The sequence below is a fragment of the Somniosus microcephalus genome, chromosome 13 (assembly GCF_052327205.1).
Source record: "Somniosus microcephalus isolate GS21.2 chromosome 13, FLI_Smic_1.0, whole genome shotgun sequence".
Lineage (NCBI taxonomy): Eukaryota > Metazoa > Chordata > Chondrichthyes > Squaliformes > Somniosidae > Somniosus > Somniosus microcephalus.
In genome coordinates, this window is record NC_140999.1 from 183,304,258 (window position 1) to 183,329,666 (window position 25,409).

At 47.9% G+C, this 25,409-nt stretch overlaps 1 protein-coding gene across 1 annotated transcript in view; it reads right to left on the reverse strand.

The window, feature by feature from the left end:
- The window catches only part of arhgap46b (Rho GTPase activating protein 46b), a 173,274-nt gene that overhangs the window by 13,871 nt on the left and 133,994 nt on the right, over positions 1 to 25,409 (reverse strand). Inside the window, exons 3-7 of the mRNA XM_086005772.1 lie at positions 21,643 to 22,966; positions 11,997 to 12,546; positions 9,540 to 9,632; positions 8,607 to 8,680; positions 5,752 to 5,951 (exon numbers count right to left, since the gene is read on the reverse strand). Of these exons, the coding sequence (XP_085861898.1) occupies positions 5,752 to 5,951; positions 8,607 to 8,680; positions 9,540 to 9,632; positions 11,997 to 12,546; positions 21,643 to 22,966 (2,241 nt within the window). The remainder of the gene's footprint in view (positions 1 to 5,751; positions 5,952 to 8,606; positions 8,681 to 9,539; positions 9,633 to 11,996; positions 12,547 to 21,642; positions 22,967 to 25,409) is intronic.

Here is a 25,409-nt window from a genome sequence, read left to right on the forward strand (position 1 = left end):
ACCACCTAGAAGGACATGGGCAGCAGGCGCATGGGAACATCACCACCTGCAAGTTCCCCTCCAAGCCACACACCATTCTGACTTGGAAATATATTGTCGTTCCTTCATCGCCGCTGGGTCAAAATCCTGGAACTCCCTTCCTAACAGCACCGTGGGAGCACCTTCACCACACGGACTGCAGCGGTTCAAGGCGGCGGCTCACCACCACCTTCTCGAGGACAATTAGAGATGAGCAATAAATGCCAGTGATGCCCACATCCCAGGAACGAATAAAAAAAATAATTGCTGATCTTCGACCTTAACTCCACTTTCCCACCCAATCCCCATATTCCTCGATTCCCCAGGAGTCCAAAAATCTATCTATCTCAGCCTTGAATGTGCTCAATGATTCAGCATCCACAGCCCTTTGGGGTAGAGAATTCCAAAGATTCACAACCCTCAGTGAAGAAATTCCTCCTCATCTCAGTCATAAATGGTCAACCCCTTATCCTGAGACTATGCCCCCTAGTTCTAGACTCTCCAGCCAGGGGGAAACAGCCTCTCGGCATCTACCCTGTCAATCCCCCTCAGAATCGTGTATGTTTCAATGAGATCGCCTCTCATTCTTCTAAATGCCGGAGAGTATCGGCCCATTCTACTCAAACTCTCCTCATAGGACAACCCTCTCATCCCAGGAATCAATCTAGTGAACCTTCGTTGCACCGCCTCTAAGGCATGCATGTCCCTTCTGAGATAAAGAGACCAAAACTGTGCACCGTACTCCAGGTGTGGTCTCACCAAAGCCCTGTACGATTGGAGCAAGACTCCTTACGCACAACAACAACAACTTGTATTTATATAGCGCCTTTAACATAGTAAAACGTCCCAAGGCGCTTCACAGGAGTATTATAAGACAAAAAATTTGACACCGAGCCACATAAGGAGAAATATGGGCAGGTGACCAAAAGCTTGGACAAAGAGGTAGGTTTTAAGGAGTGTCTTAAAGGAGGAAAGAGAGGTAGAGGGGTTTAGGGAGGGAATTCCAGAGCTTCGGGCCCAGGCAACAGAAGGCACGGCCGCCAATGGTTGAGCGATTATAATCAGGGATGCTCAAGAGGGCAGAATTACAGGAGCGCAGATATCTCGGGGGTGGGGGGGGGGGGGGGGGGGGTTGTGGGGCTGAAGGTGATTACAGAGATAGGGAGGGGCAAGGCCATGGAAGGATTTGAAACGAGGTTGAGAATTTTGAAATCAAGGCGTTGCTTAACCATCTACAAGATGCACTGCAACAACTCACCAAGGCTTCTTCGGCAGCAGCGGTTATGGGTGAACGGGACTTGGTGCGAGTTAGGACATGGGCAGCCGAGTTTTGGATGGCCTCAGGTTTATGTAGGGTAGAATGTGGGAGGCCAGCCAGGAGTTCATTGGAATAGTCAAGTCTAGAGGTAACAAAGGCATGGATGAGGGTTTCAGCAGCGGATGAGCTGAGGCAAGGGCGGAGACGGGCGAGGTTACGGAGGTGGAAATAGGCGTTAGTTATGCTGGGGATATGTGGTCAGAAACTCATTTCAGGGTCAAATATGACACCAAGGTTGTGAACAGTGTGGTTCAGCCTCAGACAGATGTTAGGGAGAGGGATGGAGTCAGTGGCTAGGGAACGGAGTTTGTGGCGGGGACCGAAAACAATGGCTTCAGTCTTCCCAATATTTAATTGGAGAACATTTCTGCTCATCCAGAACTGGATGTCGGACAAGCAGTCTGACAATTTAGAGACCGTGGAGGGGTCGAGAGAAGTGGTATTGAGGTAGAGCTGGGTGTCATCAGCGTACATGTGGGAACTGACGCTGTGTTTTTAGATGACGTCGCTAAGGAGCATTCCTCACACTCCACATGTTTACACGTGGGGCGGAGTTGGGTTGGTGAGGGTGGGTGTGGAGTGGGTTATAGTGGGGATGGGGCAGAGTTGGGTTGGTGAGGGTGGGTGTGGAGTGGGTTATAGTGGGGATGGGGCGGAGTTGAGTTGGTGAGGGTGGGTGTGGAGTGGGTTATAGTGGGAATTGGGCGGAGTTGAGTTGGTGAGGGTGGGTGTGGAGTGGGTTATAGTGGGAATTGGGCGGAGTTGAGTTGGTGAGGGTGGTTGTGGACTGGGTTGGTGAGGGTGGGTGTGGAGTGGGTTATAGTGGGGATGGGGCGGAGTTGGGTTGGTGAGGGTGGGTGTGGAGTGGGTTATAGTGGGGATGGGGCGGAGTTGAGTTGGTGAGGGTGGGTGTGGAGTGGGTTATAGTGGGAATTGGGCGGAGTTGAGTTGGTGAGGGTGGGTGTGGAGTGGGTTATAGTGGGAATTGGGCGGAGTTGAGTTGGTGAGGGTGGGTGTGGAGTGGGTTATAGTGGGAATTGGGCGGAGTTGAGTTGGTGAGGGTGGGTGTGGACTGGGTTGGTGAGGGTGGGTGTGGAGTGGGTTATAGTGGGGATGGGGCGGAGTTGGGTTGGTGAGGGTGGGTGTGGAGTGGGTTATAGTGGGGATGGGGCGGAGTTGAGTTGGTGAGGGTGGGGTAGAGAGGGTTATAGTGGGGATTGGGTGGAGTTGGGTTGGTGAGGATGAGGCGGAGCTGGGTTGGTGAGGGTGGGTGTGGAGTTGGGTTGGTGAGGGTGGGTGTGGAGTTGGGTTGGTGAGGGTGGGTGTGGAGTGGGTTATAGTGGGGATTGGGTGGAGTTGTGTTGGTGAGGATGGGGCGGAGTGGGTTATAGTGGGGATTGGGTGGAGTTGTGTTGGTGAGGATGGGGCGGAGTGGGTTATAGTGGGGATTGGGTGGAGTTGTGTTGGTGAGGATGGGGCGGAGTGGGTTATAGTGGGGATTGGGTGGAGTTGGGTTGGTGAGGTGGAGTGGGTTATAGTGGGGATTGGGTGGAGTTGGCTTGTGGTGATGTGGGTGTGGAGGAGGCTGTGAATTCAGATGATTTTGCAGGAGACAGTTACATCATTTATAATTGTAGTGTGGTGTAACTGGTGCTTACAGCACAAATTAAGCGAGTCAAAGGTGCATCTGAGCAAATAGGAAGCTGCCGATAGCTTTGCAAACGTTCGTTAGAAGCGCATCTCATGGTTTACCAAGGATTGCAACACCATTCTCATCCCGGTACTTAACCCTTTCTACACTGAATGTTTTGGTGACTTTCATCGACGAGCTTCCTATCCCAGGTCACTGACAGCTAAAACTAGACATCCCAGATGGAATCTTCATCAGAGCCGACAAAAGGAAGTAGTGAGTGCAGGCCAAGCGCGTTCACCGGCAAAAACAAGTGAGACTGTAAGGAAACACCAACATGTTGTAACGAAACACTAACATACCGAAGCTACAAGTGGCAGAAACTGGGTGCGCAGTCGATTCCCTCATACGATCTATTCTCATTAGATGGGGTGGGGCAGGAGAAAGCAGAGGAAAGACGTCAAAGGACCAATTGTTTCCCGTTCCCCCTTTGTAAAGACTGTTAATGTAATCGAAGGCGCCTCATGTACATGTCCAACAGCTGGTTTGTGCGGGCAATGCTTTTGGAGGCACGGGTTACAGGAAAATAAAAACAAATTACTGCCCCTGAAAGTTCAGTATGGTTTATTCGGCGAATAGCTGAAACATACGGACCAGAAAGTTAGAATCGTAGAACAGTGCAGCACAGGAGGAGGCCATTCGGCCCATCAAGTCTGTGCCAGCTCTTGCTCAATTTCCCCGCTCTTTCCTCATATCCCCGAGATTCATTCCCCTTCAAGTGCCAGTGTTTTCTCCCTGCTCTCTGCTGGGGCGGTGGTAGGGGTGGGGTGGGGTGGGGGAAGAGACGACAATCGGCCTTAGAATCAGCAAGAACCCTCTTCCTTTGTGAGGACGGTTCATGTAATTAGAGGCTGACCACCCAACACGTCCAAGCGGACGGCCAAACGGGGAAATGCTCCTGAAGGCAGGAGATAGCCCGCACTTCAGCAATCCCCGCTGGAAAGGTGGGTGGTTCCGACGCCAGCTGAGGAAAGGAGCGGGGTCTGCGGTGAACACCCCACACCCACCAAAACCGAATAAACCTGGTGCCTCAGCTCACCCCGTGTGAACAACAGCCACGAAGGCGAAGTGCCAGCAAGGAACCAGCGCTGCTGGAACCACGCCCAAAGTGAAGAGTCCGCGCCTTCGGGAGAGATGGGGACAGGAGAAAGCAAGTCATCTGTACGTACCCGATCAAAGCATAAGCAGGGAGGTTATGCTTGAACTGTATAAAACAGTTAGGCTACAGCTGCAACGTGTACAGTTCTGGTCACCACATCACAGGAACGATGTGATCGCACTAGAGAGGGTACAGAGGAGATTTACCAGGATGTTGCCCGGACTGGGGAATTTTAGCTCTAAGGAAAGATTGGATAGGCTGGAGTTGTTTTCTTTAGAGCAGAGGAGGCTGAGGGGAGACTTAATTGAGATGTATAAAATTATGGGAGGGGCCTAGATAGAGTGGATAGGAAGGACCTATTTCCCTTGGCAGAGAGGTCAATAACTAGGGGGCATCGATTTAAAGTATTTGGTAGAAGGATTAGAGGGGAGTTTAGGAGAACGTTTCACACCCAGAGGGCGGTGGGGGTCCGGAACTGACTGTGTGAAAGGGTGGTAGAGGCAGAACATAAGAAATAGGAGCAGGAGTAGGCCATACGGCCCCTTGAGGCTGCTCCGCCATTCATGGCTGATCATCGACCTCAACTCCACTTTCCCGTCCAATCCCCCTAGAGTCCAAAAATCTATCGATCTCAGCCTTGACTACATGCAAAGACTCACATCCACAGCCCTCTGGGGCAGAGAATTCCAAAGATTTACCACCCTCTGAGTGAAGAAATTCCTCCTCATCTCAGTCCTAAATGGCCGACCCCTTGTCCTGAGACTATGCCCCTTAGTTCTAGACACTCCAGCCAGGGGGAAACAGCCTCTCAGCATCTACCCTGTCAATCCCCCTCAGAATCTTGCATGTTTCAATGAGATCACTTCTCATTCACACTGCTCATCACATTTAAAAAGTACTTGGATATGCACTTGAAGTGTCGTAACCTCCAAGGCTACGGACCAAGAGCTGGAAAGTGGAATTAGGCTGAATAGCTCTTTTTCGGCCGGCACAGACACGATGGGCCGAATGGCCTCCTTCTGTGCTGTAAATGTCTATGATTCTATGGTAAAACTGTAATCGCTTTCAATGCACTTGGAGTTACGAAAACCAACTCAGATAAACAAAGGAATACATGCTCTGGGGCCAAGGATAACTTCCTTAAATGCTCAGCATTTAAAATCCAGTCTCCCCATCAGACTTCACTCTCAGATAGCAGGGCAGTTTAGAATTCTATTCCATTGTGTAAAGGAGGTTTCTGCTCTGTTATTTTTTAAACTAATGACTGAATGAAATGGGCGTTCCTTAGATTTGCAAATTGTTGCTTTTTGTTCAGGAATTTCTAGGCTTTCTGATCCCACTTGAACATCTGCTCTGGCAAAAGAACAATGTTTCATCAGCTGCATCCCGCGGCGGTGTTCGAGAGGCCAAGATGCAGCAGAGCGCAAGTGGGTAAGGCTTTATGGTTTTTCAAGGGAGTGCAATTTTTCCCCGGCAGAGTGCCTGAAATTCTGCAAAGACTTCTGAGCAAATCAGTGGGTTCCCCACCGACTCGAACCCCTCAACTTTGAAGAGCTTGAGAGGATCTGCAGAGGTAATGCGCCCTGCCCCACCCATGGGATTGAGGTGCACAAACCAAGACCTTACCTGAAGATGCCTTCAACCTGCGCACCACCCAGTCCCAATACTTTATTGGACAGATGGGTTTGAACCCAAGGCAGCTTCCTCTCTGGGTAGCGCTCCCGTTGTCTTTCCATTATCTCCTCCAACGAGCTTCCAAACATGGAAGGTGTCAGGATGGCATTTTTTGCGTGATGGATTTCCTCAATGGTTGGTTTTCTAAGTCCCTATCGATGAAGAAAAACTCAATTCAGTCCAGCTAGGATTTAACTCCACAAATCAACGGCATATTTTTCTTTCTCTGCTTTTCTGTTTTGGTTTCTCTCCCCCCTTCACACCATGCCATGCTCCTATTCCTCAGCTAATGACAATACCAGCTGACTTGCTCCAGTCCTCTTGTGTCAGCTGTGGTTCAGTGGGCAGCACCCTCGCCTGAGTCAGAAGGTTGTGGGTTCAAGTCCCACTCCAGAGGCTGGAGCACAAAAATCTAGGCCGACACTCCAGTGCAGTGCTGAGGGAGCGCTGCACTGTCACAGGTGCCATCTTTCAGATTGAACGTTAAACCGAGGCCTCATCTGCTCTCACAGGAGGACGTAAAAGATCCCATGGCACTACTTTGAAGAAGAGCAGGGGAGTTATCCCTGGTGTCCTGGCCAATATTTATCCTTCAATCAACATCACAAAAACAGATTATCTGGTCATTATCGCATTGCTGTTTGTGGGAGCTTGTGTTTCCTGCATTACAACAGTGACTAGACTTCAAAAAAATTTAGCTGTAAAGCGCTTTGGGACGCCCGGTGGTCATGAAAGGCGCTATAGAAATGCAAGTCTTTCTTTTCTTTTTTTTTTGCCACTACCACTCAATCTGTCCTGCCGGAAGCATGTCCAGTGTTGCAGGACGACACTTCTTTACCCAGAGAGTGGTGAGAATGTGGAACCTGCCACCACAGAGCAGTTGAGGCGGGAGATGCCTTTAAGGGGAAGCATGAGGGAGAAAGGGATAGAAAGATATGTTGACAGGGTTAGATGAAATAGAGGTGGGAGAAAATTAGTGTAAAGCATAAACACCGGCACAGATCAGTTGGGCCGAATAGCCTGTTTCTGTAATATAAACTGAAAATGCTGGAAACACTCAGCAGGTCAGGCAGCATCTGTGGGGAGAGAAACAGTGTTAACGTTTCAGGTCGATGACCTTTCGTCAGATCTGGAAAAAGTTAGAGATGTAACAGGTTTTAACCAGGTGCAGAGGGCAGGGAAAGGGGGGAGGGGAGGAAAGAACAAAAGGGACGGTCTGTGATAGGGTGGAAGGCAGGAGAGATTAAATGCTGCAAATGGGGATGGCAGAATCACCAACAGCTGCCATGTGAAAAATGGGGGCCGAGGTTATGATCTGAAATTGTTGAACTCTATGTTGAGTCCAGAAGGCTGCAAAGTGCCTCATCGAAAGATGAGGTGCTGTTCCTCGAGCTTACATTGAGCTTCGTTGGAACAGTGTAATAGGGAGGACGGAGAGGTCAGAGTGGGAGTGGTGCGGAGAATTAAAGTGACAGGCGACCGGAAGCTCGGGGTCACCCTTACGGACTGAACGGAGGCATTCCGCAAAGCGGTCACCCAATCTGCGTTTGGTCTCCCCAATGTAGAGGAGATCGCATCGTGAGCAGCGAATACAGTGTACTAAATTGCAAGAAGTACCGCTCTGTAATTCTAAGCAACTCCAGTGATTGCTCCTTCTCTTCTGTGCCTGCCCCCTCTTTGATGTTACGGTCAAGATCTCAAACCTACTGCCAAAAGAAAGTCACGACTCCAAGCTCGTTCTGTGGGACAAAGCAGCATGCTGCCCTTGGATCAAAGGATTTTACAGCAAAAAAATGTGAGCTGCTAATTGCTGTCTGCCTGCTTAAAAAAAATAACAGCACCGTGCTGTGGAGGCAAGGTTTGCACATAACGTTTCATATTTAGAATCACACAATGCTGCAGCACAGAAACAGGCCGCCTTGGCTCATGACGTCTGAGCTGGTGTTTTATTTTTTCTGCACAAGCCACGTATTCTACTCCCATTCCTTCCTCATACCCTTTTCACATTCCTTTTTTCCCACCAACTATCCAATTCCCTTTTAACAGCACTTACGCCTTCTGCTTCAACAATAGCTTGTGACAGATTTCCACCTTTACGTCACCTTTGTGTAGCTAATTTTTTCCTAACCCCCCCAACCCCCCTTCAATTCTTATTATTTTAGATTTGTGCCCGAGAATCTCGTCACCGTAAATTTAACACTATGGTGAAGCAAAGATGGGCATTGCAGAGGTAAGATATGGATTCTCCACACATGGTAGAAAGGCCCTGTGGTATTTTCAGTCACCAGCACTGGGGACAGAGACACCATCTCAACTTCAGGCTGGGGGGGTGGTATTACACAACATACAGGAGGGGAGATGCAGGGCAGAACAAAGGATGCAGAGAGACAGAATTAAAAGCTCTCTAAATTGGAAAGAAAGAACTTGCATTTATATAGCGCCTTTCATGATCGCAGGACACCCCAAAGCGCTTCACAGCCAATGGAATACTTTTGAAAAATGTAGTCACTGCTGTAATGTAGGAAACACGGCAACCAATTTGCACACAGCAAGCTTCCACAAAACAGCAATGAGATAAATGACCAGATAATTGCGGGGGGGGGGGGGGGGGGCGGGGAGGAGAATTGGACACTGAGGGGACGCAAAACAGGCAGAACCACTTTTGCAGTCCATTATACCACACGCCCGATATTGCGTCCAATTTAAGTCAGTAGAACCGAATATCAGGCAGGTATAGAGGGCGATGGGTGTTGAGAATAAATAAATCAAGTGTTCAGCTGCAGAGTGCGCGCACACACACTCGGTACCTTCTTTCCTCCAGTCACAGCAACCTTCTGAAGCTTGCGGTAGCAGTATTTTGCATATGTGCTGATAAGAAGATCTGAAGGAAAGCAAAGAAACAAACAAACAGTCAGTCAAGCAGATGCATCATTTCAGCGCTATGGAAAATCTCGTGGGTATTGCCTGTCCCTCAAAGTTTTATTTTTAACTCCACCTTTTCAGGTGCTCAGCACCACACACCAGGTCCTGGTGTTTTTATATTGATGGCATGCTCTCAGTGACGATACACCCACACTGTAATACAAAGGACCTACCCTGTTTGTGGGTCTCAAAAGGAACAGCAGGTGTGGAATGGTGGCGCACGGGTGCCACTGAAAGGGCAGAACAGCACTCAGGAGGTCATGGCTGCCCATTTCAGCTCCACAATCTGGGAGCCCTACAAGAGAGACAGCACGCAGCTCATTCTCGGTCCCCTTCCCAATCAAACTCCGAAGACAGCAGTAGAAAGTCATCGACACAGGATGCTTCAGTCTATGTTTTGATTCAGCTCTCTTGCAACAGACAGGCTCAGTAACTCCACCCAGCCAGTTCTGCTATGGAATTATCTGTACTGGCCACTCACAATGTAAAAAGAGAAATAAAAAACAGCACCTTCTAGGTTTAGAGTGAAGGTTCCCAGGGAGCTTACATTGTACCTAATGCCATTTAAAAGCGCCCAATTAGACCAAGCATCAGAAACCCACATAAAACGCAAACTTCAATACAGGGTACCTAGAAAAATCGTCAAAACTACACGAGCGCACTGCTATTTTCATACAATCACAGAAATTTACAGCACAGGAGGCCATTCTGCCCATCGTGTCTGTACCAGAACCGACCAGACCTTCATTAGAAGGAAAGACACACAAACGCAGACACCATTGTTTCAAGCACCATTAGTCAACCTGCTCAAAACTTACCTTCCTCCTCCTCAATATTCTGTTTTCTCTTCTTTCTTGATTTTGAGAACTTCTTATTTTTCATTTCCAGTAGTTCCTTGATACGTTGGGTTACTGGAATTTACAAAAAAAAAGAAAAATAAAATACAGCAAAAGTGCAGAAAGATCACTCAAACATGCGGCAGGACTATTGCAATTTTATTTCATTTTTGTTGGGTGGCAAGAGGCACTTCTAAATGATATAAAAGCGCGTTTGACAGTACGATGCACAGTATTCCTCAGTCAGCTGCACTAGGAACTACGAGGAGATTCCACAAACTAGGGTTATATTACTTGAAATTAGACAGTTAGGGGGTGATCTGATTGAAGTTTTCAAGATATTAAGGGGAACTGATAGGGTAGATAGAGAGAAACGATTTCCGCTGGTCGGGGAGTCTAGGACGAGGGGACATAGCTGAAAAGTTAGAGGCGGGCCTTTCAGGAGTGAAATTAGGAAACACTTCCACACTCAAAAGGTGGTAGAAGTTTGGAACTCTCTTCCGCAAACGGCAACTGATGCTGGATCAATTGTTAATTTTAAATCTGAGATCGATAGCTTTTTTGTTAACCAAAGGTATTAAGGGATATGGGGCAAAGACAGATATATGGAGTTAGGTCACAGATCAGCCATGCGCTCACTGAATGGCGGAACAGGCTCAAGAGGCTGAATGGCCTCCTCCTGTTCCTATAACCATAGACAGGCCAAACATCTCATGTTCTAGGGGACCGGGAGACTCGCTTTTCCATGGGCCTTTATGAACTACTGCTCGATTCTTGGCTCTGTTGCAAGTGGCATCTGATGGGAGAATGGCATGCAGCAGGGATGTAACCAGCACCAGGAAACAAGTTTTAGGGTTACGGAACCAAGGCGGGTGGATGGAATTGAAATACAGATCAACCGTGATCTAACTGAAGGGCAGAACAGGTTTGAGGGGCTGAATGGCCTCCTCCTGTTCCTAAGCTAGTATTGCATCACCCTCCCTGGAACTGGAGCAGGACCTACAAGTGCTCACTCTCACTCTTTTGAAGGTTTGTCCAGCTGAGAAAAAAAACTTACATTTATATAGCGCCTTTCACGACCACCGGACGTCTCAAAGCACTTTACAGCCAATGAAGTACTTTTTGAAGTGGAGTCGCTGTTGTAATGTGGGAAAGGCGGCAGCCAATTTGCGTACAGCAAGCTCCCACAAACAGCAATGTGATAATGACCAGATCATCTGTTTATGTTATGTTGATCAGCACTGCACTGGAGTCTCAGCCTAGATTTGTGTGATCAAGTCCCTGGATTGTGACTTGAGCATACCCTTCGAGTCCCTTTCACGACCTCAGGACGTCCCAAAGCGCATCACAGCCAATGAGGTACTTTTGAAGTAGATTTAAAGTAATTGGTAGAAGGAGGAGAGGGGAGTTGAGCAGAATTCTTTTCACCCAGAGGGTGGTGGGGGTCTGGAACTCACTGCCTGAAAGGGAGGTAGAGGCAGAAACCCTCATCGCATTTAAAAAGTACTTGGATACGCACTTGAAGTGCTGTAACCTACAAGGATACGGACCAAGTGCTGGAAAGTGGGATTAGGCTGGATAACTCTTTGTTGGCCGGCACAGACATGATGGGCCGAATGGCCTCCTTCTGTGCCATAAATTTTCATTGATTCTATGAAGGGTAGTCACTGTTGCAATGTAGGAAACGTGGCAGCTAAAATTGCACACAGCAAGCTCCCACAAACAGCACTGTGATAAAGACCAGATAATCTGTTTTACTGATGTTGGTTGAGGGATAAGTATTGGCCAGGACACCGGGGAGAACTCCCCCTGCTCTTCTTCAAAATAGTGCCATGGGATCTTTTACGTCCACCTGAGAGAGCAGATTTGAAAGATGGCACCGCCAACAATGCAGCGCTCCCTCAGCTCTGCATGTATCCAGAGGGCAGCTGAGCCACACTTCCTGGCTCTGGCTCAGTCTCCTAGTCTGTGCTGGGGTATCTGGGGTGGTGGTGAGGCAGCTATACAGTAAATGGATGGGAGAAAAGTGACCAGGGTTCCTGAGCCTGACCATGCTATCCGGTGACTCCTGCTACAAGTACGCATGCGTGGACACGAGAGGGGGTGGGGCTGCGAGGACTTCAAGAGTCAAAACAACCTGACGACACTCGGTCAGTAGTGACGTGTGAATCGTGGCCACTTGTGCCACGGACTCCCGGTGCCCCCAGAACGGTCAACGCCTCGAGGAGCGTAGCCGAGAAAAGTGGTGAGAGGGGTTGCAAATGGGCCTGAAACACAGCGAGTGCAATATGAAAAAATTATGCTTTTTCATCTTAATCTACAGAACATGGCAGTGAAGTACATAATAGTAATTATTACACTTTATGAACCCTACATTAGAAGGAAAGAAATCTTTAACCAATGTATTATGGTAGAAGTAAAGAGTGTAAGCTCACATACTTTTCACATCATGAGCAGGGTCAGTGTGCCGATAGATATACCCTTCCAAGTACGACTGAAATTTGGGCGATGGAGAAAAGAAGGCTAAACAGACTGCCATAAGTTCCCAGCCGCAAGCCAGGCTCTGGTAGCAGAGATTGTCCGTGGTCTGCCTGCAGAGCTGGATGTAAAGCTCGTCCCGGATACCCTGCATGGTCCAGCACTTGGTGACTATCACGAGGGCGATGGGAACCCTCTCCATTCGCGTTTGCCTGTCCCCCATGTACATCTGCACGAGCTTGAAGAGTTCGCAGGCGTCCTTCTTGACGATCCGGTCGTTGGTGACCAGCATGGGCTTCTTGATGGAGCCTCCCACCCAGGAAAGCATGTTGGCGATGGAGAGCCTGCGTCTGAAGATCCCCCGAGTGTGCATGTTCAGGTGCTTGGCGGCCCAGTCTTCCATGCTCTTCTCTGGAAGGGGTTTACGTAACGTGGTGTAAGGAAAATGATAGCCCACGTTGCAGGTCTGCCCTCCAGGGTCAAGTTGAGGGCTGCTGCCCATACTCTGAGGCTGGAGGGGGGGAGAAGGGTGGGTGGAGGAAAGAAAAACATTGTAAGATTCTTTGCCAACAGCACGGACCAATAGGTTTTAACATCTGCTGCACATACAAACTACATCACTAAAAAAAATCCAGGGCTTAATGATCTGAGCTGGAATTATTTCATACATTTTATCAGTTATACTGGGATTTGGAACTAGGAACATTGGAACAGGAGGAGGCCATTCAGCCCCTCGAGCCTGCTCCGCCATTCAATTAGATCATGGCTGATCTGTACCTCAACTCCATTCACCCGCCTTAGCTCCATATCTCGATACCCTTTCCTATCAAATATTCCATGCTCTCAGTCTTGAAAGCTCCAACTGTCTCCCAGCATCCGCAGCCTTCTGGAGCAGAGAATTCCAGATTCCTACTATCCTTTGTGTGGGGGGGGGGGGGGGGGGGGGGGGGGGGGGGGAGTGCTTCCTGATTTCCCTCCTAAAATGGCCTAGCTCTAACTTTAAGATTACGTCCCCTCGTTCTGGATTCCCCTCACCAGAGGAAATAATTTCTCTGTATCTACCTCATCAGATGAGAGGCACCCTCTGCATTGTCACACACCTACACCCAGCCGCCTAAAGTCAAGGAAGAGCTTCATGAACAGTGTTGTTCCATTACAATCAACCTCATCTGAAGCCCGCATCGCCTTGTGGAAAGACCGGCTCGCCAGTCTTGAACAACCCCCAGCGATGGAAATTTTACCTGATGAAAGCCTTCCCCCAGGAGCTAATTGCAACTGGGCAATCTGGAAGTGCCTTAACAGACTTAGGACCGGTGTAGGTTGCTCAAAGGTGTCACTAAGCAAATGGGGATATTCAACCAGCCCGACAACTTGTGAATGTGGAACTGAGGCGCAGACTATGCAACATCTCCTGCAATGCCCATCGTTAGAGGAACCCTGCACTGTTGCAGATCTTGCCGAATCCAACAACAAGGCGCAAAAATGTGTCCAGTTCTGGCTGGGCTATGTATAGACTGTCCGTGGACACGATAAGAAGAATCAAATCCTTTCAATTATAGGAAGGCCCAGAAAACAAAAAGGTAGTCAGCCTTCTCAGGAAGCTCAGTGAGTTTTTCCGATGGAGAGCTGAGCCTGAAAAGTCCCAGGTTTGACTCCCATTTTATGCTGTTAGCTGAACTCAGCCAGGGCATTGGTAATGACTCTCAAATTGGTCTCCCTGTCCCCTGGGGCCGGGGAGGGTGAAACTTCAAAATAACAACAGAAAATGCTGGAAAAACTCAGCAGGCCAGGCAACATCCGTGGAGAGAAATTAGAGTCGACGTTTCGGGTCGAAACCCTTTTTCAAAACTGGAAAGGAAATAAAATAGATCGAAGGCAGGGCTGCGATAGAACAAAAGAAGTAAAAGAGACATTAAGAAGTATTCAAAACCAGACGAGATGGTAATAGGACAGTGGAGACAAAAGACGGCTCAGATTAGGTGTGAAGTGTACTGGCAGGATGAGAGACAGCTGCCATGTGGGAGAGAGAAAAAGAAAAAGGAAAGGGGGCGGGGGGAAAAGGAGGACCCAAAACAAAGGGGTGGAAAAAAATATAAGTAAAAATGTAATAGGGGCCGAGGTTATGATCTGAAATTGTTGAACTCGATATCGAGTCCGGAAGGCTGCAAAGTGCCTAAGCGGAAGATGAGGTGCTGTTATCGTACAAGGGTGAAACTTCATCAGGATTCCCAGTCCTAATCACTATCAGCTTTTCTCTGATGGAAGTGCATGTGTGGATCGGGCTCGGCTGTCATGCACCCCCCCCACCCAATACAGTCAAAGCTTACACCTGAGGGTGAGATTCTGGAGTGCCACTGGCATCCACGGAACTCTACCCTTCAGCAGGGGAGGTGGGATGAGGTTGGTGGTGGGGGGGGGGGGGGGGGCACAAAACTCGACAAGGAAAAAAAAAGGTACATTCAACAATGCAAAAATATTTTGGTTATCCTCATCTTTAAACTTAGGGAAAACAGCTCCTAGAATCTGAGAATAGTACAGCACAGAAACATTCAGACTTGCATTTATATAGCGCCTTTCACGGCCTTGATTTACAGCCAATGAAGTATTTTTTGAAGTGTAGTCATTGTTGTAATGTAGGAAACGCAGCAGCCAATTTGCACACAGCAAGCTCCCACAAACAGCAACGTGATAATGACCAGATGGTCTGTTTTTGTAATGTTGATTGAGAAATAAATATTGGCCAGGACATGGGGATAACGCCCCTGCTCTTCTGCGAAATAGTGCCATGGGATCTTTTACATCCACCTGAGAGAGCAGACGGGGCCTCAGTTTAACGTCTCATCATCAAGTCTACACCAGTGTTTTACTCCACACAAGCCACCTAGTCTAACACCACTTTCCTGTATCCTTCGCTATTATTCTTTTTCTTCTTCAAGCAGCTATCCAATTCCCTTTTAAAAGAACTGATGGGCTCTGCTTCGACAGTTTGGGACGGAGAATTGCACATTCTAACCACCCTCTGTGCAAAGACATTTAAAAAAAAATTTAAAAAAAATTCCCCTCGAATTCTTTCTGCCATGAGTGAACTTTGTCTCTCTGGCTCCCCCGAAGAGATATGAAATCAGTGCCTATGGTCAAAGGCATCCTAATTAACAGACCGCAAACAGCGCACAGAAAAGAATTTTAAACTGTGTTTGCTTTAAATTTGATTCCATTCCCGCTGCTCCTTTCAACATCATTGTGACAGGGATTTACAGCTTCAAGTTTTTTTTTAATGCCACATTATTCGTAGGAATTTAACATTTCTGCTCACCCATTTCAACCCATTAATTGCTGTCCCCTTCCCCCCTCTAAACACTGGCCTGTTCAACCAACCGGGCATGCAGTGATCGATCTGGTTCCCATGCCATGCTAACTGGCCCGTCACCAGTGTACAGGAAACTCTTGATTTACCGGCACCTAAAATAACCGGAAATCTCTTAACCGGCAAAATTCAGGCGTAGGTTCAAGTAAGTTTTACTTCATATTAGTGGCCGTTCCTGGATCTGTGGCTGTGTAACCGGGGTTCCTGCACTTGTTGCTAAGCAACAGGGACGCCTGGATCTTGTGGCCGGGGTTCCTGCACCTGTTGCTAAGCAACAGGGAAGCCTGGATTTGTTGTTGTGTAGGAGCTCTCGTACCTTTTACTATACCTCTCTGTAATTCGGATTTTTTGATAAACCGGCACCACGCCGGTCCCGTCGGTGCCAGATAAAAAAAGAGTTTCCTGTATTAGGAAAATTTCTCCTCCACTGGGAGCGTTCCGAGGGTAGAGCCAGTTGGGATCAAGACCACATATGGTAGCTCTCTGAAAAGTTCAGTTGGTAAAGACAGTACATTAACTGACTTAACTTAACACGCCACAAAGTCCCAGCTTTTGATTCTCGGTTTGTGCTGATTGATTTAATCCCAGCTGGGATCCTAAAAGTGGCCTCAACATCCCGTGGCTAAAGTAGGGGGCGAGGGAACAAAAACAGGCATTGCTCCTGCTCTTGATGACTCGTAATGACCCCTCCTTCAAAGTGCAAATCTATGGGCATCAGGTGAGGAGATCGAGCTCGGCTGCGATGACCTCCACGGTCAAATTGCTTGCCAAAACCCAATGCTTAGATTCACGCGTGAAAAATGGCCGCTGGCATGAGGTACTGGAAGACTGCCACTCCGATGGAAGCGTGCTGCAGCAAGAGTCAGGATGGGAGAGGCAAAAGCTGGGGCAAAAAATACTCCCACCTGAGCAATGAAGGTCAGCCACAACTAGACCAATTCAGGATGTAGGATAATTCGGGAAACGAAGGGGTAATCAGGGCTCCCCACTACGATAGATGGACAAGTTAGGCCATGTGACTGGAAACTCTTGTAGCTGTGCAGGTATTCAGACCAGTTCAGTTGGACCCAGTGAATTATGATCAGAATTTTAGCCAGCATTTTGGTTTTACCAAGAAAATGAGAGGAATGAAGTGAGAAGAAAAAATATATAAATGCTAAAATTAGACACGAGGCGCAAGCACTTACAAATATGGTGTCTTATCCAAATTCAGTGGGCCTCATCAAAATTATGACAAATAAATTGAGCGATCACAATCGTCATTATATTGTAATTTTACCATCCTCTACTTTTATTTCTTTATTAAAAGCAGAGAAATAAAGCACGGATAGGGACATGCAATCTGCAAGTACAAATTTGCTGAATTATCCTACATCCTGAATTGGGCGAGTTGTGTCAGATCAGCCATGATCTCACTGAATGGCGGAACAGGCTCGAGGGGCTAAACGGCCTCCTCTCGTTCCTGTGGTTCCTATGTTTATGGCATCAGGCGTTGTGCACTCCAGGTTTTGAATGGGAAGTCAGAGAGCAGTAACTGGTTCGGGGGCTTTCCAATACGTAGCGATTTACCCTAGAGGTATTTAGTGAGCAGGGGGCCTGTACAGATTGCAACATGTCTGGATAGTCTAATAACTTGCCGCGTTTCACCATTGGGCGAGCTTTGAGACCATGTAGACAAACAGACACGAGGAACAGTATGGGTCTGTAATTGCACTGCGTGTTCTCAAGCGCAACAACCTCCCATTTCCCCACCCTCCCCTCCCCCAAAACATCTTGGTAGAAGTGATGAGGTCAAGCATACCGAGACATGGTGCATTAATTCAGGGCTGCTATATATATATCCTAACCAAAATGCTCCTGTTTTTCCTTGTGAGCGGTCAAAAGCCAGACATAAAAAATAAAACCGTATGGGAACACCAATAGTATTGTGGTGGTAACCAACAGGTAACTGCTTTGTTTGAGGTCATGTTCCAGCCCCGTGAGCTCTACCACCAGGCAGAAAAGCAGCAACGTCACGGAAACACCATCATCTACAAGTTTGTTTTGTGGAAGTGATGTTACAGTTATAGAAAACTCTGGTTAAACCCCATTTATAGAGTATTGCATACAATTCTGGGCCCCGCACCTCAGGAAGGATAGATTGGCCTTGGAGGGGGTGCAGTGCAGATTCACCAGAATGATAGTGGAGCTAAATGGGTTAAATTTACGAAGACAGGTTGCATAGACTAGGCGTGTATTCGCTGGAATGTGGAAGATTATGGGGTGATCCAGTCGAGGTGCTTAAGGCGATTAAAGGATTTGACAGGATAGATGGAGAGAAACTATTTTCTCTGGGGGGGGAAGTCCAGAACAAGGGCTTAAAGTTAGAGCTGGGCCGTTCAGGGGTGATGTCAGGAAGCACTTCTTCACACAAAGAGTAATGGAAATCTGGGACCCTCTCCCCCAAAAAGCTGTTTGAGGGTAGGTCAATTCAAAACTGAGATTGATAGATTTTTGTTAGGCAAGGGTATTAAGGAATACAGAACCACAGCGAGAAGGTGGAGTTAAGATACAGATCAGCCATGATCTAATTGCATGGCGGAACAGGCTCGAGGGGCTGAACAGGATGCTCCTGTTTTCCAAGTCACACGCCATTCTGACTTGGACATGTATCGCGTTCCTTCATTGCCACTGGGTCAGCATCCTGCAATTCCCCACCTAACCATGATCAGCCATGATCATATTGAATGGCGGAGCAGGCTCGAAGGGCCTACTCCCGCTCCTATTTTTCTATGTTTCTAACATCGCCGTGGGAGCACCACCCACACCATCACCATCACACCGACTGCAACGGGGCAAGAAGTCAGCCCACCGCCACTGTGTCAGAGCCGACGAGGGGCATGCAATATGAAGTCTCGCCAGTGTCACCTGAATCCTGTGAACAAAAGAAAAGTTTCATACAGAGTTCTCCCAATATCCTGGCCGGCATTTCTCATTCCACCACTAAGACCGAAAACAGATAAACCGGTTATTCATCTCACGGCTGTGTGGGGAACACTGCTGGTGCAGAATGGCGGCTGTGATCGCCTTCATAACAGTCAGCACTTCAAAAATAATTCACTGCGTGAAAGACACCAAAATATTTTGACAGCAGGATAAAAGGATGTGTAAAGCCAAGTGTTATTGGACTTTAGTATTCAGTTTAAAAAATAATATATATAAAAACCATTACAGAAAGTAGAAAGTAAGTTCACAGCTCACGGACTGAATCCTATTTCTGAACTCGGCTGTATACTTTTTCGCCTCACCAATTTTCTGCACCAATAATCTCACACCACCACCTCGCCCCCACCTAACCACACCTTTTGGAAGGCCTCGACTCCTTACTGGGACACAAGCACCAGGCATCCATCCTCCAATGGTTCCAATAAGTGGTTATGCTTCACTGAGTCCGCAGGCTCAGTACATGGGGTTATCAGGGACAAGGCTGATCCTGTCCTTGACCAGCATCCATACGTGAGCATTTGCAGCAAGGGTTACTGGACAGTGGTCAGGGACAAGAACCTCGCGGATTTCTCCCCCTCCCTAACCCAAGGACATTGCACGCTAATTGGAACGCCTTGACACCTGCCCTGGTGACCGTTTATGATCTACGAAAGGATATGCATTGAGAACAGGACTGATTGTATAAAACTATGAGGGGCCTAGATAGAGTGGATAGGAAGGACCTATTTCCCTCAGCAGAGAGGTCAATAACCAGGGGGCAAAGATTTAAAGTAACTGGTAGAAGGATTAGAGGGATTTGAGGAGAACTTTTTTCACCCAGAGGGTGGTGGTGGGGGTCTGGAACTCACTGTCTGAAAGGGTGGTAGAGGCAGAAACCCTATCACATTAAAAAAGTACTTGGATATGTACTTGAAGTGCCGTAACCTACAGGGCTACGGACCAGGAGCTGGAAAGTGGGGTTAGACTGGAGAGCTCTTGGTCGGCTGGCACAGACACAATGGGCCGAATGGCCTCCTTCTGCACTGTAAATTTCTATGATTTTATGATTTTGGGGAAAAACAGAGTTTGATGGAGTACTGAGACATACACAAAGTCCCCGGTTCCAGTGGAGGCCGGTGCGGTGCTGAGTTAGCAGCTCTCAGCCTGGGCAGCCACTGGGCCACACACAGTTGGCTTCAGTGCCACTGAGCGTATTGGGGGTGCTGGGACATCAGCTAGGGTTCCTGCTCCCGAGTGCTGTCCGGTGATTCCAATTGGGAAGTGCGTGTACATGGACTCCAGGGAAGACCAGACTGAGCTCAGCTGTAACACTCTCCACTGTTGAATACCTTCAGCAACTAGGGCACATGTGAAGAACAAACCCCTCGGGCAAGGTATCAGAGGGTTGCCGGTGGCTGGGTAACCATAGGCCGACATAAATCAGTGTCTTGAGGAGGGGGAGTGGGAAAATTGGCCAAACAAAAAAAATAGTATAAATCTTCAATTGCAAAAAGAAAGCCGAGCCACAAGAACATAAGAATTAGGAGCAGGAGTCGGCCATACGGCCCCTTGAGCCTGCTCCGCCATTCAATAAGATCATGGCTGATCTTTGACCTCAACACGTTCCCACCCGATCCCCATATCCCTTGATTCCGCTAGAGTCCAACAATCTATGTATCTCAGCTTTGAATATACTCAATGACTTGAGCATCCACAGCCCTTTGGGGTAGAGAATTCCAAAGATTCACCACCCTCTGGGTGAAGAAATTCCTCCTCATCTCAGTCTTAAATGGCCGATCCCTTATCCTGAGACTATGCCCCCGAGTTCTAGACTCTCCAGCCAGGGGAAACAATCTCAGCATCTACCCTGTCAATCCCCCTTCGAATCTTATGTGTTTCAATGAGATCACCTCTCTTCTGCCACTCTTCTACCAGTTACTAGGCGAGTACAGGGGCCTGGAGTGCTAGTTTTCTCCCATCTGGAGAATCATCTCTTATAATGGCACCACCTGGGCAGGCAGGGTGAAGAGTGACTATATAATAACAGTGGTTGTCACAGCCAAGCTTGATGCTGTTCATGGTGCTTGGAATCAAATGGCTGGGTTACTCATTCATTCAAAAACATAACTTAAAAAGTTTGCTGAAAATAGATGGCTCCTATTGCTAGGAACTGTGAAATGGAAGCAATCTAGGATGAAAGGGGAAAAATAGGACTTGCATTTATATAGAGCCTTTCACATCCTTGAGATGTCCCAAAGCACTTCACAGCCAATTAATTAAAGTGCAGTCACTTGTTACATAGAGAAATATGGCAGCCAATGTGTGCACAGCAAGTACAATAAAAGGGCAGTTCATCTATTTCTGATAATGTTGGTTAAGGGATAAATGTTGGCCGGGATGCCGGGAGAACTCACTGCTCTCTCTCAAATAGTGCCATGGAATCTTTTATGTCCCACTGATGAGAGAGACAGGACCTCGGTTTAACATCTCATCTGACTCTGACAGTGCTGCACTCCCTCAGTCCTGCACTGAAATGACAGCCTAGATAATACGCTCAAGTCTCTGGAGAGGGTCCTGAACCCAGAACTTTCTGACTCAAGAGGTGAGTGTTATAAATCTTATATGATCCATGAAGAAAGACTCATGAAATACACTGGACGGCCAGCTGGTGGCGCCATCCAAGGAGTATAAATACTCGGGCGTGGGCCCAGCCTGCCCAGGACATTTTGTAAGACAGGAACTAGTGAAGTACAACTAGACCTCCATGTTCTGAAACAAGTTGATTAAAGCCTTGCTTTATACTCAAACCAAGTGCGTAGTGAGTTTTATTACGTCAGTGAGATTGCCACGAGGTGAGATCTTAAGAAAGAAAGGACTTGCATTTCTATAGCGCCTTTCACAACCTCAGGACGTCCCACAGCACTTTACAGGCAATGAAGTACTTTTGGAGTGCAGTCACTGTTGTAATGTAGGAAACACAGCAGCCAATTTGCAAACAGCAAGCTCCCACAAATAGCAATGTGATGATGACCAGATAATCTGTTTTAGTGATGTTGGTTGAGGGATAAATATTGGCCAGGACACCGGAGAGAACTCCCCCTGCTCTTCTTTGAAACAGTGCTGTGGGATCACTTGCATCCCACCCAAGTGGAAAGATGGGGCCTTGGTTTAACATCTTGTCTGAAAGACGGCACCCCCGACCGTGCAGCACTCCCTCAGCACTGCACTGGAATCGCACATCAAGCTTCCAACATTTAATCTTAAGCACACAAAAGTTACCTGTGGTGGGTTCCGAACTGGACTTGGTAAAGACAGGCTAATCTGACTTGTAATGCTTCTTTCCAATGAATTGCTGGAAAAATCCACCTTTTCAAATGTTCTTTTCTGACGGACAACTTCCTGTCGCGTTGATAATTCGCTGTCAACCGAGGCTCTGATATCCGAGCCCAGTTTGTGCAACGATCTATTGCTGGCGGCAATATCATCCTTTGAGCCGCGGTTAGCATACTGCCTGAAATGCCGGCCCTCTGACTGCAGTCGGATTTTGTGAATGTCGGCCAAGATGCAACTCTCGGCTACGTCCGCGTTCAGACTCGCCTGGCTACCTCTGATCACAGCTGTCCGATTGACCACCGCCCGCATCTCTGCCATCAGCTTCTCGTTCAAGACGTTGAGCTCACTGCTGCTGCCCAAAGAGCCTGGTCTGGCTTGGCCTGCCATGGTTCTCCGCCCCTTTCTCCTCCTCAGGCTGGGGGACGGACCCGTCGAGTACCCGGAATCCTGGTGGCTGATTACAGAGGTTGGGTACTCCTGCGACTGCATGCTGCTCTGGCGGCTGTGCAGCTCGCTGCTCTTCAAGGAATTCATGTCCAGAATCTTCCACTGCTGCTTGTTGCTGTCTTTGGCCAGCAAGGGACCCGGGTGAATTCTGTTAGAGCTGTCGCAAGTCCCATTCGGAGAAGCTGACTGCTTCGAAGATGATGGATCGATGTTTACCATCTGCTTGATGTACTCTCTACCTACTGGGCTGTACTCGGTGTTCGATGGCTTTCTGGCGTGCTTCATTACTGCTTGTGTTTGGAAGCCCGGGCTCTGAAGCAGCTTTGTAGGCTGAAGCCCCTTTTGTGAACCCTTCTGGGGAGAGATCAATTCGTGGCGAGGAACACCACCCGGGTCCACTTCCATCGGTGGCTCGTCATAGATCGGTGACTCAATTGGAGGCTCATCGTAAATGGGGGCTAAAGAGGCACACTTTGGGGATAAAGGCTGTGTTTGCCCTGGTTGGGCCTTTTGGGGAGTCTGGTACGGAGGGCCATTCGTTAACACAAGGCAGAAGCCCCCATTTTCTGTCTTTTTTAAATGCAGCGATGGCTTGGATTCAAGAGGGGACGATCCAATTTTACCCCCCAATGGGAAACAGCCAGCCTGCTGTGCTTGTGTCTGACCTGAAGCTTTGGTTGAATGGGGCTTCTGGATGGTGACTGGTGGAGAGTTCTGTTGCTGGGGTACTGAGGCATGGGAAGAGACCGAGCTCGTTCCACTATCAACTTTTACCAGCATTGTTGCCTTTGTGCCTGGGGCTGGCTGCCATGGAGAATTGGACCTGAGGAAGAAAACAAAGATCACTTTAGCATGATGGTGTTAAAAAGCACAAAAATGGAACTATAAATTAAAATATACATAAATACTATACTATATGAAAGTGGCCGTACAAGTGAGACACTGTTTAATGGGATGCAAACCGTAAACAACAATCCGAGCAACACAACACAGGAAGTGCGTAGCAGATTACGTGGCTTCTATTGACTCTATTGAAACAATAACCCACATTAAAATGCTAAAGTTATAGATAAAACATCTCAGGACTCCGTATGTGAGCCAATGACCCTTTGCCTACTGGTGGTGCTATTTTCCTGAAGGATCAGTCTGACGCATTCATTACCATGCAATTAACCCCGCTGAATTGGTTTACCTCCCAGGAACTGTAAACAAGTGCAGGATCTTACACCTACAAGAGTGAATCTAGTCTACGGGCTACCAGTACCTTCTTAAGGATGCAAGATCTGCAACTCGCGAGAAATAATGCCTCTCTCTGCATTAAAACTGCACGTTTAGCTTGACATTTATAGAGCTGACTATCCGTAACTTCAGAAGAACTGCTTCAGTGCCACGCGCCTTGATCATCAGCTTCTGCTGTTTGTAGATGAGTGGGAGAAAGAGGAATTTAGTTAACAGGCACTGCAGTAGTTTGGGGTCAAGTCCACAATTGAGTTTCCCATCTTAGCTACACTGCTGAAATCATGTTGACAAGGAGGGGGAGAGAAAGGTAATCATGTTGACAAGGAGGGGGAGAGAAAGGTCACCTTGCCGACTCTGGGCTGCAGGAGACAAAGGGGGAAGATAGAAAATAATTTAATTCTGGTGGTTGCTGAAATGAATGACAATTTTGTTACAAATTATACTTGGCTGCCAGGGAGTGAGTCCCAGATTTCACATAGTCTAATACATGCTCCAACAATCCTGGGAATGTATACCGATGACTATCACCCATTCCTAGTCTACATGGATCACTGGCAGAAGATTGGTGTGACAGCAACCTTGCATTTATAAAGCGCCTTTAACGTAGTAAAGCGTCCTGAGGCGCTTCACAGGAGCGTTAACAAACAAAATTTAACACCGAGCCACATCAGGAGCTATTAGGACAAATGACCAAAAGCTTGGTCAAAGAGGTAGGTTTTAAGGAGCGTCTTAAAGGAGGAGAGAGAGGTTGAGAGGCGGAGAGGCTTAGGGAGGGAATTCCAGACTTTAGGGCCTAGGCAGCCGAAAGCACGGCCCCCAATGGTGTGGCGATGAAAATCAGGGATACTCGAGGCCAGAATTGGAGGAGTGCATTCATGGGGATTGTGGGTGAGGAGAAAAGATGAAGCAGTAGGCATTAATACACAGTACAGGCCACTTAGGAGGATATATTATAGGATAGACATTGAGACAGCAGTAAAAGAAATTCAGAAGATTGGCCCCATCAGGATCAATGTTCCCTGTCATTGCGCGGAGAATTGGATACAAAAGTAGGGATTTATTGCGCGGGGAATTGAATACAAAAGTAGGGATTTATTGCGCGGGGAATTGAATATAAAAGTAGGGATTTATTGCGAGGGGAATTGAATACAAAATTAGGGAGGTTATGCTTCAGTTATACAGGGCATTGGTGAGACCACATCTGGAGCACTGTGTACAGTATTGGTCTCCTTATTTAAGGAAGGATGTAAATGCGTTGGAAGCAGTTCAGAGAAGGTTTACGAGACTAATACCTGGAATGGGCGGGTTGTCTTATGAGGAAAGGTTGGACAGGCTAGGCTTGTATCCGCTGGAGTTTAGAAGAGTAAGAGGTGACTTGATTGAAACATATAAGATCCTGAGGGGTCTGGACAGGGTGGATGTGGAGAGGATGTTTCCTCTTGTGGGAGAATCTAGAATTAGGGGTCACTGTTTAAAAATAAGGGGTCACCCATTTAAGACCGAGATGAGGAGAAATTGTTTCTCACAGAGGATCGTGAGTCTTTGGAACTCTCTTCCTCAGAGGGTGGTGGAAGCAGAGTCTTTGAATATTTTTATGGCAGAGGTAGATAGATTCTTGATAAGCAAGGGAGGGTGAAAGGTTATCGGGGGTAGGCGGGAATGTGGAGTAATCAGATCAGTCATGATCTTACTGAATGGCGGAGCAGGCTCGAGGGGCCGAGTGGCCTACTCCTGCTCCTAATCCGTATGTCATTTTTTGGGGGCCGCCCAGCCCATTCAAAATTTCGCGCATGTGCAGTTTTTTCAATTTAAAAGCCGGCTCACCAGCTGTGTGGGATCACTAGAGCGCTGTGCAGCCGCGCAGCTTAAAGGGAACACTGATCAGGATCATAGAAATTTACGGCACAGAAGGAGGCCATTCGGCCCATCGTGTCTGCGCCAGTCAAAAAAGAGCTATCCAGTCTAATCCCACTTTCCAGCTCTTGGTCCGTAGCCTTGCCATTTACGGCACTCCAAGTGTATATCCA